The sequence below is a fragment of the Lynx canadensis genome, chromosome B1 (genome assembly GCF_007474595.2).
Source record: "Lynx canadensis isolate LIC74 chromosome B1, mLynCan4.pri.v2, whole genome shotgun sequence".
Classification (NCBI taxonomy): Eukaryota; Metazoa; Chordata; class Mammalia; order Carnivora; family Felidae; genus Lynx; species Lynx canadensis.
In genome coordinates this window covers 6,030,655-6,049,076 of record NC_044306.2, presented here as the reverse complement: position 1 = coordinate 6,049,076, position 18,422 = coordinate 6,030,655, and the positions used below count along the sequence as shown (strand labels likewise).

The 18,422-nt window shown below is 41.7% G+C and overlaps 2 protein-coding genes across 2 annotated transcripts in view; one reads left to right on the top strand and one right to left on the bottom strand.

Annotated features, from left to right (window-relative positions):
- Positions 1-18,422, bottom strand: part of MCPH1 (microcephalin 1) — a 271,811-nt gene that overhangs the window by 119,111 nt on the left and 134,278 nt on the right.
- Positions 1-18,422, top strand: part of ANGPT2 (angiopoietin 2) — a 58,775-nt gene that overhangs the window by 37,715 nt on the left and 2,638 nt on the right. Inside the window, 5 exon segments of the mRNA XM_030312056.2 lie at positions 2,638-2,867; positions 5,280-5,410; positions 11,639-11,740; positions 12,304-12,470; positions 16,543-16,673. Coding sequence (XP_030167916.1) covers positions 2,638-2,867; positions 5,280-5,410; positions 11,639-11,740; positions 12,304-12,470; positions 16,543-16,673 — 761 coding nt within the window.

The window sequence follows — 18,422 nt, the reverse complement described above, 5'->3', positions numbered from 1 at the left end:
GGATTCATTTAGGCCCTAGTTGTACCAGCTCGATTAAACTGTGATTATCGTTACGGTAATTATTGTTATTGAAAAGCGGTACCATGGATGCTGCCCCCTTCTAAAGAGAGCCAATAAAAACTCATAAAAGAAACAGGATTCAGCCTTGGTATTTCTGCCTACACAGGGTATTTCCTCACACTCCTCATCTGCCTGTGAGTTATGTTAATAGGAAGATAAGCTGTACTTAAGTCCAATTTTTATGGTGATGATCACATTGATTTCCCTGTATCAGAAAACCAAACACCACGCTACAGAGTGTTACCCACCGTATGGATTCCCCATACCGCCCCATCTCCTTCCTTCCGCCACTTAGCACTCTGGGCCTCGGTATCTGTTGCAGCGTGGAGAGTTGTTGCTATGAACTTGCACTCGATTCTCATCTATTTTATCCTATGTAATTAATTCGCTCTCATTTAAAAAGTGCTGATTGTGACTCATGAAATGGATCTCACAGGCCAGTAACAGGTCCCAATGTGCATTTTGCAAAGTGTTGCTGGAGGATATGATCTGACACTCCTTATAGCTTTAAATGCCATGATCTGTGCTTCCGTGCCTACATGGTCCTGCTCTCAGAGCCAGTGTGGTCTGGGGTGACCTGCTGAACTCTTCAATACAGGCTAATTTTTAAAAAAATTAAAAAAAAAAACAATTTTTCAATACAGGCTAATTAAAAAAAAAATATCCATCTAGGAGTGTTCACACTCTCATTCACACTCTGGAGCATAGGACTGTCCCATCTTTCTCTTATGCCTCGTCACAAAGTATTAAAGACAACAGAATACAGCTGGATAAGAAATTTCAAGCAATGTCATTTTGAAGGCAGTGTAGATTAGTAATTTAAAAATGCCTCACTTATTTTATGTTAATTGTCTAGGTCAAGCATCACAGGAGTGCTTTGAAAGCATACTGCCTATAATGATAGTACTAGAAATGATTTCAGGCAGAAAACAGAAAAACTTTATGTATTTATTATTTTTTTATATTTATTTAATTTTAGAGACAGCACGAGTGGGGGAAGGGCAGAGCGAGAGAGAGAGAGGATCCCAAGCAGGCTCTGAGCTGTCAGCACAAAGCCTGACACGGGGCTCCATCCCACGAGCCATGAGATCATGACCTGAGCTGAAATCAAGGGTTAGATGCTTCACCGACTGAACCACCTGGGTACACCTTGTGCGTTTATTTTTAGGTTAACTTCTGCTCAGAGTAAGTCATCTTAGTTTTTAAATTAACAAAATGATACACAATTAAAAGAATAAGCTGATAGCAGGAAAAATAATGAGATGTAATAGTTTTAAAAGAGATAGGAGAAAACTGATGAAATATAAATAAAGTGCAAATCAGGGTATTACAGTAGCTGCTTACTTTCTGACTTGGAATAGTGAACAACACTTACTGTCATATACCAATTTACAAGGATTTGGCTGGGATAAATTTAAGACTTACAACTGAATTTCTAATAATTATTATTTATACTGATTGTTACTGCTTATAGGTAAGATCTTTAGTGGGTAGTCAGTTTCTTGGCTGAGTAATGTTGCTCACAGAATTAAAGATTCAGAAAATGTTACTGCCCTCAAAAAGGCATCGTAGACTTACAGATTATTTGAACTAGGAAGGACCTCAGAGATCTTTATCTAATCTACTGCTTTCATTTTACATAGAAATTTATATCTACAGGTGGATGTTCATTTAGATAGACACTCACCTGAGATGCAGACAGGGAACAGCCTGAGGCAGGTGACACAGGTGGTCACATGCAGAAGTGAGGTTCTCAGCCTGGGCTTTCCACTCGCCCCCATGTGCTCCCAACACCAAGGCCGCCTTCTCATTGTCCACAATTCCCTTCAGCAAAATCATGGTCTTCAAATGCACTCCATGTGATAACTTCTAATTACGGACCTTACATTTTGGTTAGGGTATTTTATCCTCATATCTATGTCCCATCTGCTTATCTACAGTTCTCGGCAAGTTTGAGAGCTTCTTCAGGGCTGCGGCAACTCCTTTAACATCTTAACAGAGGGCCTTGGAGAAGCACGAATTCAATAAATATTAAAGATTGTTTAAGAATTACAAAACCGAGGGGTGCCTGGGTGGCGCAGTCGGTTAAGCGTCCACGATCTCGCGGTCCGTGAGTTCGAGCCCCGTGTCAGGCTCTGGGCTGATGGCTCAGAGCCTGGAGCCTGTTTCCGATTCTGTGTCTCCCTCTCTCTCTGCCCCTCCCCTGTTCATGCTCTGTCTCTCTCTGTCCCAAAAATAAACGTTGAAAAAAAAATTAAAAAAAAAAAGAATTACAAAACCGAGAGGCACCTCAGTTGTTCAGTCAGTTAAGCGTCCGACTTTGGCTTAGGTCATGATCTCATGGTTCGTGAGTTTGAGCCTCATGTTGGGCTCTGTGATGACAGCCCAGAGCCTGGAGCCTGCTTCGGATTCTCTGTCTCCCTCTCTCTCTGCCCCTCCCTCCCTTCTGCTGTTTCTGTCTCTTGAAAGTAAATATGCATTACAAAAAAAAAAAAAAAAGAAGTACAAAACTGAGTTGATGTATATAAAGCAATCAGAAAACCCTTCACTAAACTAACAATTATTTCCCTCTACAAGTTTCCTGGAAAAGAAAGTGCTAGACATGGAAGACAAGCATATTGTTCAACTACAGTCGATAAAAGAAGAGAAAGATCAGCTCCAAGTATTAGTATCCAAGCAAAATTCCATCATTGAAGAACTAGAAAAACAATTAGTGACCGCCACGGTGAATAGCTCAGTTCTCCAAAAGCAGCAACATGATCTGATGGAGACAGTTCATAATTTATTGACTATGATATCATCAAACTGTAAGTCAAATTTACCTATCATCTTTTCTTCTGTTTTAATTGCATTGGTTAAGTGAAATTCAAAATCCTTAAAATTCTCATCTGTCAGAAAAGGACTATTTCTCTTACATGTTTCCTATAAAAGCTTTACAGGGTCTTAATACAGAAACAATTAAAAAAGAAGGAGGAAGTAATTCCACTTCTGGGTATTTACCCAAAGAATATGAAACCACTAATCCGAAAAGATACATGCACCCCTGTTTATTCCAGCATTATCTACAATAGGCAAATTATGGGGAAAATATATGTATGTAATGGAATATTATTCAGCCATGAAAAAAGAATGAAATCTTGCCATTTGCAACAACATGGGTAGAACTAGAGGGCATTATGCTAAGGAAGTAAGTCAGTCAGAGAAGACAAATACCATATGATCTCACTCATACATGGAATTTAAGAAACACAACAAATGAACAAAGGAAAAGAAAAGAGAGAGAGAGACAGAACCAAAATACAGACTCTTAACTATAAGAACAAACTACTGTTAGCAGAAGGGAGGTGAGTGAGGGGATGGTGGAAGCAGGCGATGGAAATCAAAGAACACGCTTATCATGATGAGCACTGAGTCAGGCCGTTCCCTGAATTGTGGAATCACTATGATGCACACCTAAAACTATTATAACACTGTATGTTAACTGTACTGGAATTAAATTTTTAAAAATGCTGTTCAGGAAGGAAAAAAAATAGAATAAAAATAAGGAAGAAGAGGAGAGAGGGAATACATATTTATACTAATTAATTTTTATGAGGCAAAACACCCCAAACATGATTCCTGGGCTCAAAGAGCCTACTCTGAGTTATAGTTCCATCATTATCTGGTGCTATGAGGCTGGACAAGTTACTAATCCACAGTGGACTTTATTTATTATGTGGAAAAAGTGAATCTAAACCCAGAGGACTGTTGTGAAGATTGAGCTAATGCTTGCATTGACTGGCATAAAATTGGCACTCAAGTTATGTCAGTTCCCTTCTCTCAGTCCATCCTTAGTTATGTTTTGCCTACTTTATTACGGTTTTAACCTTCCAATCTCCCTTGGATATTAGAGGAGAAAAGGGAGGCAGCTTCAGTCATTAATCCGAAATGTGATACATAATCTGTGCGGTATTTTCATTTTAAGTCTTTTTCGTAAACAAATCGGGTCCAGTTCTTACTGTGGCTTATTTATTTCCTAATGTCCTTTAAACTTGTGTTCTCTTGGCACGGATGCATTTTACATCCTGTGAAGATATTCTTCAGTTTCGTAAGAAATGTGTTCTCTCATCATCCTCGAGCCATGCAGTTATCCCAATCTTAATAGAAACACTTAAACGAGGTTTCTACTTACACAAGGAAACAAACAGAAACAGCGCTATCTTGATGCTAAATGGCAGGATTGACACTGGAGGGCCAGTTCGCAGTAGGCGCCTTCCAGCTAGAGTTTCAGTCTGTTATAACTGGGAAAACTCAGAGTTTCACCTTCATAGAAAAGGAAAAGACAATCATCTGATATCTGGTGGGAGCAAGATAACTTGAGGTGGTAGCTCTGATGAGCCAAAGTAGAGAAAACCATGCAGCTCAAATCCTGGCAGAGATCAGGAGCACAGGAGAGACAGAGCAGCAGGAATGGCTTTCCTTTCCCCATGCGTCTCTAGCTGATGTGACGGCAGAGACTGTCTACCCGTAATGCCCACCCGTACATCTAGTCCAGACACCTGCGCTTTGGTAGGTCTCTAGAATTACTATACATACCTGCAAGAACGATCGAACACACACACCACACACACAACACACACACACACACACACACCTTTTTTCTAATGGCAGAAAGGGTTGGGAAATCTAAATGTTGAGAGCAGAGTAAAAATCTGAGGGACTTTTGTAATACTAGGACTTTTTGTCTTAGAGTAAGAATTTCAAAAACATAGATACATTAATGGTAGTCTTGAACACAAACTACTGTGGGTCAGGGGCTAAAAATCCAAAGAATACTTCATGTCTTTACCCAACAGTCTAAAGAAATATATCAAGACGTGGCCTCTGTATGGGATATGCCACGCAGCCACTGGAGAGGTACCACTGTTTTTAGGTACGTTTTTTTTTACTCTCTTGCAGTAACTTTATGTGATTCTAGTCAAGATGGAAGTTTTTTTTTAAAGTAATTGTTTATTACATTTAATTGCAAAATAGTTGCATTACATGTAGTTGATTAATAAAAAAAGAAGTATGGCTTACTGGAGTAATTTTTTTTGGAAAGGAGAAGAGCTGGTGTGTCCCTTTTGCTTATTATAAGAATTCAAACGTAATAAAACTTACCGAGTGCATCTCAAAATAATAAACTTTTATCTTTTCATGAACTCCCTTTAAATGCTTTCCTATTTTTTTTTTTTTTAAAGCAGCGAAGAACTCCTTCAGTGCTAAGGAAGAAGCAGTCGTTTTCAGAGACTGTGCAGAAGCATTCAAGTCAGGGAGGACAGCGAACGGCATCTATACGCTGGTGTTCCCAAACTCCACAGAGGAGATAAAGGTATGGGGACAGGGTCCTGTTTTCAACTACCTGCCCGGAAACAGGCTTCCTGGAGGCCGAGGAAGTACATAACACAGTTCACACGCCCAGACCCTTCCCCGCTTCACGCGCAGCCAAGCCACAAACGCAGAGCGTCTACCTCACAACAGGTACTTGCCGAGGGCTCCAAGTGCAGTCACTGTGCACAGATGCTGACCGTACACATCAGTGATGCAAAAATTTCTATCTCATAATGTAGGAGACAGATCTCTCTCTCCTATTCTCGTCGCGTTTAACTTAATCATCGCACTGTGAGTTGTTTTCCTTAAAGCATCAGACTGGTTTCACTCATTTTAAAGAAAATGTCTTCTAAATACTAGAGTTTACATAAGCAAATAGTTTGTCTTTCATGGGCTATTTCAAGTAGCAATGGTATTCCATCAAAGAAAGAAAAAAAAGGCTCGCGTAGGTCACAACTAAAACCACCACAAGAGCTTTGCTTTGACACAACCACGGTACCTTGGTTTGCAGAAGGGATTTATAGACATCTCACACTCCAGCGTAGAGCATATAGGAAGACCTATCTTCGGTAGTAGAGGCTTAAATAAAATGAATAGTCATTGCTGCTTTGTCAAAGACATCCTGAAGTGAAACTGCCTTATCTTCTTCCCAACTGCGAGTGTGTGACTCAAGAATATAGTGACACAAATACAGTGTGGGCTATTCCCTCGATTCATCCCAGGGTGCTAGCAGATCCCGCCCCGCCCCCCACCCCAAATGATTCTGTGCCATCAGTACAAACACCGTTACACTGTCAGAGGCCGAAAACATCTTAGTGTCATTACAGAAACAGTTCCAGCCTGGGGGACTCACTGTAAGGGTCTCAGGGACACCCAGGAGTCTGTAGTCCACACCACGTGGATTGCTATCCACGTGGGTGGGCTATCCTTACCCCATCTAATGTAGGCTGGAAGACTTAAAACACACCACCAAAGAGAGAGGCTCACTTTCTTCTCAAGTATTTGGACTTGATTTCAAGGCATAAGCTCAATTACTTCGTAGAAAGTGAACCAACAGCCAGAACCTTTCAGCAGGAGAAGTTAGGATATAGCTGGATTCAATTATTCTTAGTCCTTGTGGATTACTCAGGGAGCATGATTCCTGAAGTTGCTTTGGGAGACACCGAGCTTCAGGTAAGGAAAAAAAAAAATCACATTCCCAAGGAACATTTCAATGTGGCTTCTCCTAGAGGTTTGATAAGTTAAAACAATATTACATGAGATTCGGCGTGAAGTCTTTTATAATGATTAGACAGCTGTATATTAAATGATTATAAATATGCTTGCATCTAATTTGAACGGCTAGATGTGGAACCAATGTAAACACTTCTTTTTTTTTTTTTTTTTTTTTTTTTTTACAATCTTTTAATGTTTATTTTTGAGAGAGAGGCAGGGGGACAGACCACGAGCGGGGAAGGGGCAGAGAGAGGGAGACAGAATCCGAAGCAGGCTCCAGGCTCTAAGCTGTCAGCACAGAGCCTGACGCGGAGCTCAAAATCACCATCTGTGAGATTATGACCTGAGCGAAGTCGGTCACCCAACCGACTGAGCCACCCAGGCGCCCTTATGAACGAACCAATGTAAACACTTCTAGAGAAGGCCATCGATACTGTATCACAATGGAAATTTTAGAGGCTCCTGGAAGTGTTACCTCTTTGAACTCAGTATTATCCTCAGTATTTAAAATGCAAATAAAGAAAAACACTTTCAAAATTTAAGCATTAAGGGTTTAAAGACAGAATTTGAAGCAGTAACATATACTTTGATTATGAATTTAAAAGATAAATTTGCTATTCAAGATAATACTTTCCAAAGAAAATCTTTCTAATTCACTCGTGCTGCTTTAAATCAACCTTGGAAATCAGTTAATGTCCCCAGTGCCCTAGAAGCAGCGCATTAGCAAGGAGAAAAACAAAACATAAATGGTCTGTTGCAGATGAGAAAGTAACGAACATATTTGTGCTATGGCTCTCGATCCCCTTTGCAATGTGGTTTTCATAAGTTTTTGGGAACTACTGTCTGTCACCAGATGTTGGTCTCTTCTTGGCCTAGAGCAAATGGGGACAGGAGTGGCAATGGGAGGGGGAACGAGGATATCAGTGCAAGGCAGACGCTTTGCAAATCCAGAGGGCAATCGCCCACTACACGGCCCCAACCTACTGCTCTGAAAAGGTTTTCCTGACTCAGTGCCATGTTCCCGCCCCAGGGCGCTCAATCAACCCCACCTCCTAACTGGAGGGTTCTATGGCAAGATGAAGATATATAGTACTGTGGGGTGGGGGTGGGAGTATGTGACATGAGCCTCAGGTCATGGTTGGAAACATTAGGATTTATACTTCTTTTAAACATTTGCAGTAAAAACAACTCATTTACACAGCAGGGAACAGTAATCTTACAAAACCTCAATTTTCACATCTGTAAAATAAATGCTCCGGATTAAGTTACTTGTAGATTCCCTTTCAGACTTAAGCCTCCGTAATTCACAACCTGATCCAGGGAGAGAGGGTCTGAGAGACTGGAGTTTAAATTCTGGCTCTGCCAATTTGCGCCTCTGAACAAGTCGTTTACCCTGGGTGAGGTCTCAGTTTCCCAATCTGTAACATCATGAAGTAACCCCAGTCTTCTAGAGCTGTTCCGAGATGACGATGGAGATCCAACACTTAGGACAGGGCTTGGTACTTAACCATCAGTTCGATAAATAGGAACCGTTTACCATTCGGACTGCCCCCAAAGATGCCGGGATAATTTCTCTGCATGACAGGGTAGTCATTTTTGCCCTGTTTCTTCTAGTTCAGGAAAAGAACGTTCAGCAGATCTCTGGGCTGACCTTTTCCAAAAGGGCCCAAGTATTTCAACTTTATTTTTGAAAAATCCATTAGGTTTCTGCAAACAACAAAAACTGCACCAGAGGGATTTGAATATGCTCTTGCTGGTCAGAGACCTAATAACTGCCTTCCCTAAATTTCACAGGGTACCTGTCCCCTAGTGCTTATCTGTGGGTTTGCGGCTTTATCAGTCATTCACCATGGCCTCAGAGCTGAAGCATGGCATTTAAATCAAGCATTATTTGTTGAAAGACTTTGAAGCAAGATGTCAGGTCCCTGAACCATGTACTCGTGTGCTAACCAAAAGTATTAACCGCCCTCAGGTTTGTTGTAGCTGGAGTGGTAAGGTCTTGGGCATTGTCCGAAGACTTCTGCTTTCCTGATCCTGAGATAATCTACCTCGTCCTTTTCACTCCGTGCTCTCTGGCTCTGTGGATGACTCTCTTTGAACATGATCTTCCCCTGAAAGTTTCACAACTCAATTCACCATGACACTTCAGCTTCTATGAACTCTCTGTTGTTTTTTCTTTTTAAGTGGGACAAGAAAACATTGAGGAAATGTTCTCATCATCTCATCACTGTCCGTGGTGGAGTCAGAGATTAGTACGGCCCCACCCATTTCCACACGGGCAGTGACTCTCAGCCAATCTGGACTCTGATTTTCATACAAAACTGAACTTCTCTGATTTTAAGTATCATTGACTTCATCGTAATGGTGATTCTGACAGCAAAGAATCAAACATTCTTGGAGTAAGGACAGGCTTGCCCCAATCCATATCCGGTCTTTCCACCCACCGGCATGCTATTTAGGATACAGAGGAAGTGGACTTCTCTGTACACATATGACTCCTCAAACCAATATTCAGCTAGTTTACTATACTGATTTTCTTAGAAGACACTGAGAAAACTAAGCAGTACGGACCACTGGGTGGACTACGGGCAAACAAGAGGCAGCATTATTCATGAACTGAGATCAGCCTGGAACTGTGTTGAGGGACTTCTGGTCTCTTAACAAAAGGGTCAAGTTACTCTGTTTTGGGCTGCATGGTATGGTAGAAAAAGCAGTACAGAATGAAGAATCTGAGAGACCTTATTCAAGTCCTGTATCTTGCACTTCCGGTCAAGTTAATCTCACTTTATCCATTGTTTTCTCCTTTCAAAAGTGCAGCATTACAGCATCACAGCAAAGTTGCTTCAGGGTTGCTGATAACCTATGCCAAGTACCAAGTGTGGTACTTGGAACAGAGTGGTATTGAGCAATGATCACAAGATAATTAACAATAATAATACACCAATACAGGGAGATAATAAGGGGTTACCTTAAGCAGGTCAGTTTTATCTATCTGGTTAATTAAAAATGGGAAAATCATTTTATTCTTAAGAAATGTAGTTTTCTTTACTGGAGCATATGTTTCCAAACATAGGATCATCAGGGAAAGCTATATGGGCCAACGGGCCCTTGTAGACACGGAGAGAAGTCTGCTGGAGAACAGGGAGCTGGGTCCCCAGGGCAGCTGTCTATATCGTTAGCAATGAGGCATCAGGCAAGCCACTTAAAATGAAAGAGGGGGTCTACGCGTGTTCTTGGTTCTCCTTCATCCCCCATTCTTTACAATTTTAACGCACAAATGCAGAATAGTTTACATTTAGACCTACTCTGCCAAAATTATCTCTACCATTTCCCCAAAACACAAAGGAAAACAACAGGGGAAGACTATTTCTCATTGGCTTTGAACATTAACTTTCATATTTACTACCTTGTATGCTGTAGGAAAATTTATCATAACCTTCTGGGAAAATTTTTCGTTCTACTATAATCTCATTATTTAAAACTATTTATGTAATCTTATTTTCAGGGGTTTTCAATTTCATAATAAAACTCCAGCTGAGTGGAAACTGAGCATGCATGGTCCTAGCCCAAGAAGGAATTCTGTGTTCTGAGCAAAGTTTAAACCCACCAAGCCAGTTTAAAAGCAAAAATAAAAATAGCTAGGAAGTGAAATACCACGGGCAGTGAGCAAAGTACAAAGAGGCTTGAAGTCCTGATCTGTGGGTCAGAGCTCCCAGCGGATTCTCAGGTCCCATACACCAGGCTGGGTGCACAGAGCCTCAGATCTCTCATACTGAGGGGTGAACAGACTCTTATCCCATGTGGAAGAAGCCTTCTAGCCCCACAACGTAATATAATAGGGGTCTCAGAAAACCTACAGTGCAAAAACACCCCTCCTACACAACTCTCCGCAAAGCTGATAGGGACTGACAACTACCATAAAACTTCCTGGGGTTGCAAACACCAGTTAGTAGATTTCTATAGGTTGGAGATGAGGTTTGGGGCCAAAATGCCAAGATGTCCCATTCACAATAAATCTCTAAGAAACAGCGATCTTTGGGTCAGCTGTTGGGGGTGGGTCTTTAGCCTAGAACAGAGGAAAGTCATACTGTCATCAGCACTGAAATCTTGTTCTACTACTGTTTACCAGCCATCAACATTTTCAATTCTTGGTTCTTAACATACAATAAAACCTTGGATTGCAAGTAACCTGTTCTAGGAGTGATCCACAAGAGGAGCAAGCATTTCTAGTAAATTTTAACTTGATAAGGGAGCAATGTCTTGCAATACGAGTAGTATGTGAGGAGTGCCTGGATGGCTCAGTTAAGCTTCCAACTTCAACTCAATTCATGATCTCATGGTTCAGGAGTTTGAGCCCTGTGTGGGCCTCTGTACTGAGAGCTGGAGCCTGGAGCCTGCTTCAGATTCTGTGTCCCTGTCTCTCTACTTCCCCCACCCCCCACAACCACCCCGTGCCATTTGTGCTCTGTCTCTCTCTGTCAAAAATGAACATTTAAAAAATGCAAACAAACAAACAAAAAGAGTATGTGACACCAAACATCACACGATCACAACTGAGCCAATGGTTCTTGAAATTCGCTTTGATATACAAGTGCTGTGCATTACAAGCATGTTTCTGGAGCAAATTATGCTCATAAGCCAAGGTTTTACTGTATTTAAAACCAGGGCGCCTGGGTGGCTCAGTCGGTTGAGTGTCCGACTGCAGCTCAGGTCATGAGCTCACGGTGTGTGGGTTCAAGCTCTTCGTCAGGCTCTGTGCTGACACCACTTCGGATCCTCGGTCTCCCTCTCTCTCTGCCCCTTCCCCATTTGTGCGCTCTCTCTCTTTCTCTCTTAAAACTAAATAAACATTTAATGTATTCAGAATGATCTGCTTCTTGGAAGGCCACAAAGATTGACCCCATGGCACAAGTCACATGATAGGTATCTCCATCTGTCCTGTTTCCGTGAGTTCCAATGAAGACCTGACTCACTGATGTTTCCCACACAATGACTGTGCGCTTCCCATTGGCAGGCATACTGCGACATGGAGACGGCTGGAGGTGGGTGGACCATCATTCAGCGGCGGGAAGATGGCAGTGTTGACTTCCAGAGGACTTGGAACGAATATAAAGTGGTATGAATACTCTTCAACCCATCTGAACACAATTTTCTTTGTGAAAACTGATTTTCAAGACCTGCAGAACCTTCACCACAAATCCAAAACTAACCAATGACTGCTGACAACTTTTGTTATCAAAGGGTTCCCTTTAGCTGATGCTTCAGTCTTCCCAGTAACGAATGATCCTGTCAGTGTAGTATAAACTAGAGATCAAAACAAAGGCATGCAAGTGAGAGGCTTATTTTTAATGGCAGGCTCGGTGTTTTTCGGTAACCCAACTGTTTTACAAAACTGCACGTCATAACCTGAGCAGTTTATGCTCATGTTTCTCCTGGTGATTCCCCAAGTAGTTCTAATTACTCTAATACTAATTTCCTTCCAGTAGCAGCTTGGTTTCTTAAAGCAGACCTTTTAAAAATCTACTTTCTTATCTGGAAGACCCCCAAATTTTCAGAACACAGGAAAGAATTCCTGCTGAGTATCTGACAGTCACCCCAGGTTAAACTGATAGGCTACTGATTTCAAATACATGAATTAAAAATAAATGAGGTGACTGAATTTTACAACTTGGATTGCAGGGATTTGGGAACCCTTCCGGTGAACACTGGCTGGGAAATGAGTTTGTTTTCCAAGTGACCAATCAACAGCCCTACGTGCTTAAAATACACCTTAAAGACTGGGAAGGGAATGAAGCGTACTCACTGTATGAACATTTCTCTCTCTCAAGTGAAGAATTCAATTACAGGTGAGTTATATAACTGAAAGACATTAATGGATTTGCTGTGCGACTATTCCAGGAAGGGAGAGCCCGACTGCATTAAGCAGGATCTGAAGTACTCGGAGGATACCTTAATGGAAAAACCTCTCATTTCTTAGAGTTCTATGCTGCCTTTCTGTAACTATCTCTAGTTTTAAAATTCCAACTTAGGTTTTAACAACATGAGGGACGCTTCATTTGTTTTGTTGTATTTGCTGCGTATCCTCAAGGAGTAGATGAACCCTGCCTGGCAGCTGACAGGCATTGTTCAACAAATATTTGTAGACTATGTGGATGTTGCGTCTGTATCATAAAAGGCCATGCCAAGATCATGACACATGTACACCTAGGACTATGTTGTTTTCTTCTGAAAAGGTTTGAACAGTTCAATCTATCTTTCTGCAGCTTGAACGCCCTCGATTCTAACGTTCCATCCCCAAGTCAGGATGAGTTACCAAGTTTAAAAAGTGGCAGAATGAGGTGGGAGGCTTAGTCATGCAAACTCCTTTACTCTCTGCTACAGAAACAACAGTTGATTCACAGCACTCCCTTAGTATTTGCCTTGCCCCACGCATTTGGCGGCACTAATCTAGAATGTTCCAAGAAAAGCACGGGCATCCTTGACTCAGAATGTAGTTTCTGGCTCTCAAACGCCGTGAGAGTGGAAGCGGAGAACAGCGAAGGCACCGAGAGACCAGTGCCTGGAGAGCTGCTATTAGGGCAGGTACCGGGAAGGCGCGTATGCCATCAGGGAAGGAGGTACCTAGAAACGCACGTGCAAGGCCAGACAGAGAATAGGGAGGTCGCGTGCCAGGTGGCACCGCGGGAATTGGCCTCAGGAGGCACAGGAGAACTGTCCAGTCACCGACACAGCCCTGGAGGGCTCTGAAAGGCGTAAGCACACGTCACGAAAATACGTACACTGAGGTCAGAAATAAAGTTCGATGGGAACGCCACGGAAAACAGTGGTCTACAGTCCCAAATGAATCTCACTGACACCCAACTCAGACCCTCTGCCCAATAGAAAATCTGAGATCTGAACAGCTTGGAAAATAAACACGATCTCAAAGTCCTGGAGCTGGCTTCCCAGGGGAGGGTCACAGTGAACAGCAGAGAAATAAAAATAGGCTGAGCAGCTTGCCTGAACAACTACCTGAGGACCACATAATGTCCAGTATGTGCTGCTTTATAAGCAGGGGTCGAAATTCTGAAAACTCTGAACGCAGCTAACGAACGGCTAGCACTGACATGACTTTTAGAAAGTCAGTGAAACAGGGCCCAGCAAGTCTCCTTAGAGACAGATCAGGGCTCTCCTGGAGGAGCAATGACTCAGATGGATGAAAAGATAGGTGTTTGGGCCTCACTGCAGCTCTAAGGCGACTCCAAAGAGATCAAAACGTCAATGAATTTTTAGACACGAGTGGTTGGTCATTGTTTTACGTCCAAGCTAAATATTTTCTCAACTGGCAACAGTTAGGAATCTACAACAGAGGAATTAAAAAAAAAAAAAAAAAGAAAGAAAGAAAGAAAGAAAAAAGAAAAAAAGAAAGAACCACAAAAAATTAAGGATTAGACTGTTTATATAAGGAGATTTTACAAAATGGGTCATTACCCTTGTATGCTGACATTATAAACATATTTTAAACTGAGATAGTTCTTAACAGATATTTCCTTTAGAAATGCGATCAATTTTTGGATATGCCATTTAAAAGAGCACACGTTCACTTAAAGCTCAGTTTAATTCACTTGGCCGTACTACAGCCACAGAGGTGTTTTGTTTGTTTTTTTCCCCTCCAGAAGTGTTCTCCAAAGGTTGGTAAACAGAAAAATAAATGTTCTAAGGAAGGGCAAAATGCATCAATAGAATATTTTTTGTTACTGAAGCTAAAAACTATTTGTATATTAAATGTTAAAGACTGGTCACTTTTCACAAACATTCTGGCAGCTCCATACAGTGAGATGTCATTATCAAATGCTGGCACTTGTTTTGTTTTCTTTGTTTTTCTCACTCCACTGTTCTATAAAATCAACTGATACCAATTTAAAGCAGTTTTAACAATGTGGTCATTCTTAATAACCAAAACTTAAAAGAAAGCAACTATAAAGCAAGGGCCCATACAACAGAAGGATCTAATATGATAGCAACCTTCCTCACAAAGACAAATAAAAAACAGTATTCTCACGGATTCTGCTCACCTTTGGGGAAATTTCATGAGTCCCGTAAGAACCAATGTTGTTCAAAGGAGATAAGAGACTGGAAAGGAGTAAGGGCAAGCATAATGGTTTATCCCAACCCTATCTATGATTAATGAGAAGGGCCTGCAAAGAAATTAAAGTGTTTCAGAAACCACAAATGAGTACGACGTACATGAACGCTTTGCAGCAGGTAATCAGAGGCTGCGTTAGGGGCCGGGGTCATTTTTGAAACACGAGGATAGCACTGAAATTCAGAAATTCAGCCAATGCCTTGGGAGGTGGGGGTTCTAGGGCTGCAATACGAAAAACGATTTTAAATCTAAGTCATTAACACAGAAGTGACTTAGAACCAACATTTTATGGAACTCGGTTTAGCGTGCTCCATACCCCCATCTTTTCAGAACTATTCCTCAGTAAACTAACATCCCTGGTAAGGTTCTATCAGGGCCGAAGCATAACAGAGGATTTTGATGCGTCTAGTGCAGATTCTAGCTCCACCATGCTCCTATCTCTGAGCCTCAACAATTTTATATGTAAATTTTTTTAATGTTGATTTATTTTGGGAGGGAGAGAGAGTGAGCGGGGGAGGACCAGGGAGAGAGAGGATCCAAAGCAGCTCCGTGCTGACAGCTGAGAGCCCGAGGTGAGCGGCTCACCTCACAAACCGTGAGACTACAACCTGAGCGGAAGTCAGTCGCTTAACCTACTGAACCACCCAGGTGCTCCAACAATTATGTATGTAAAAACAGGGGAAATGCCTGCCTCTCGGGGCTGGTGCATGCATTCCATGCACAAACCCGTGAAAGTGCCTGGCACAGGCTGGTTAGAGACAGTCCCTGGTGAGCCTTCCCTTTCTTTTCTACCCTCTGTTCCAACATGAATTCTTGGAAATTACATTCCTTTCAAGGTAGTGGTTAGCAAAAGATGAGCATCATTTTGGAGACTTAAAATACGGTTCTCCCTCAAGACATTGAAGAGGTTTTGTTTTGTAGCATCCCCGGTCAGGAAGACTCCATACCCTAGGCTCCCCACGGCCCTACTCCACGTACCAGTACAGGAACGTCACATTCCGCACAGCCACACAACAGCACATGAAACCCTGCTCTGAGCTGTACTGTGCCCACCTGCCAATGGGCTTTCTTGAAGCAGTGTTCACATACTTTGTCTTTCCCTTCTGTCTCCTCCTTGGCACACAGACCACTGATGCAAGCCTGGTTTGGGCAATCTTCTACAAGGATGGGCTATTTTCTAGTGTCTGACTTAATATTATGCTTATTCCTTTCTCAGTATCTAGCAGGTTTATTACAATATTATATGGAAATGAGGCAAAGCAGCCATAAGGATGTATTTTCTACACAGCGCTGTAGATTTCTACTCCAGATTCAGTGATCCTTCCTTGCCCACTGCCCTTCCCACCCCCACCACCCCAATGAAAATAACGACGCTTGAAGTTGTCTGTTCATCTCGGGGCTCTCATTTCTGTATGGATGATGCCTGGAGACTTGGAAAGAGGACCTTTTCACGTTGTATTTCCCCCTCTTCTGTTTATCTGAAAGCAGCAGGAAAATAAATGAAAGGGCCCTGAAGCCCCTGTTGATGCTTGTGCAAGTGATATGAGCTGAAGGTTTCATGAAAACATTCCTCACTGCCTAAGGATTTGATGATAAGTTGGTTCCTGTTTATACCAGCGCAAAAATATTTTGTCCAGAGTATGCATTTGCACACTAACCAGTACAGAACACATTTCTGCAGAATGGAATTCTTCATTATAAAAAATTTTCCACTACTGTAAATCAACAGCCCAAGCCAATTATGTTCTTTTCTTTTCTTTCTTTTTTTTTTTTTTTCCTTTGCATGCTTGCAGGATTCACCTTCAAGGACTTACAGGGACAGCCGGCAAAATAAGCAGCATCAGCCAACCAGGAAATGATTTTAGCACAAAGGATGCAGACAACGACAAATGTATTTGCAAATGTTCACAAATGCTCACAGGAGGTGGGATGGCTTTTCTCTCTTCCTATTTGTTTTGGCAAGGAAGAATTTCATAAGAGTGAGAGGCTGGCTATTTGGACTTCAACCTGTGATTGGTGACAATGGCCACATTTCATAAACAGACTTAACTTGCTAGATGTAGGGAGATTTGTTTTTCACTTTTGCAGACTGCTGAGTCTTAAGCAAGAATGTGATGTTGCGCGAAAACTGTCAGCAGGCCAACTGAGTGTCTCTTCGGGACCTCACTCTGGCACTGAGAGGGGACATCTGATACTCAGCAAGCTCTCTTGAGTTTGTGCTCGTTGAGTAGCAGATGTCAGAGCCATGGTTCAATTTCATATTGCTTTATTAAAAAGGATAAAAATTCGGGTGGCTCAGTCGGTGAAGGGTTCGGCTCTTGGTTTCAGCTCAGGTCATGATCTCATGGTTCAGGAGTTCAAGCCCCACATCAGGCTCTTGTGCTGACAGTGCAGAGCCTGCTTGGGATTCTCTGTCTCTCTCTCTCTCTCTCTCTCTTCTTCTCTCTCTCTTCCTCTCCATCTCTTTCTGCACCTCCCCTTTCTCTCTCTCTCAAAAATAAATAAAAACTTAAAGGTTAAAAATTCAAACGGCAAGCAAAAAGTGACAAAGATTCATTAACATAGAAATGTCTCCTGTTAATAATTCATTGGTCAAACATGGAATTTTCGGTTATCTTTTTTTTTTTTTAAGATTTCATTAATATACAGCATACTTACAAACACAAAGAAACTAATCAACCTTTTTTTTTGTGCACCAAATTACAATGAATGATTGTCCATTTTACATTAAGGTGTGTATTCTCATGCTCTTCTTGCTGGCTACCTTTCATTAGACGGCTTCAAAAAAATTTCATGGGCTCAAGCCCCACATATGGCTCTATGTCTATGCTGATAGCGCAGAGCCTGCTTGGGATTCTTTTTCCCCCCTCTCTCTCTGCCCCTCCCTGCTGGCTCTGTCTCTCTCTCTCTATGTCTCTCTCTCAAAGTAAATAAACTTAAAAAAACTTTTTTTAAATGGAAACCACACCCAGATTAGTAGTCAGAAACATAAGAGTTCAATGACAAGAAACCAACTGCTAGAAGATGCACTCTTCCGATTTCTAAAAGTTTAAAAATTGAATGAACGAACCAGTTATGACCAAGACAAGATGAAAGTTTGACATGTTAGTTCTCAAAAATACTGAGAGATTTAAATTTTTTTGTAATGTTTATTTACTTCTGAAAGAGAGAGAGAGAGAGAGAGAGAGAGAGGGAGGGAGGGACAGGGAGGGAGGGGGAGGGAGGAGAGAATGAGTGAGAATGAGTGGGGAGAGGCAGAGAGAGAGACACACACAGAATCTAAAGTAGGTAGGCTCCAGGTCACGAGCTGTCAGCACAAGAGCCTGACGTGGGGCTTGAACCCAAAGTCATGGGATCAGGACCTGAGCCGAAGTCGGATGCTTAAGCGACTAACCCACCCAGGCGCCTTGAAGAAATATTGAAATATTTAAACCAGCAACATAAATTCTGCCAACAGTACAAACTGAATGTGAAGGAAAACAGGAAGTTGGCAGGGTTTAATGTATAGAGACCATAAGTTATTTACAAAAAAATCCATTCTTTACTCACCCAGGAAAGACAAAGGTAAGCACTGTAGTCAATGGATTTATAAATATAAGGTACTACACAAACAAGATCTAAGCTTATCATGTGTTTGCACTTCAGTTAAGAATCATTTACAGTCAAAAGAAAG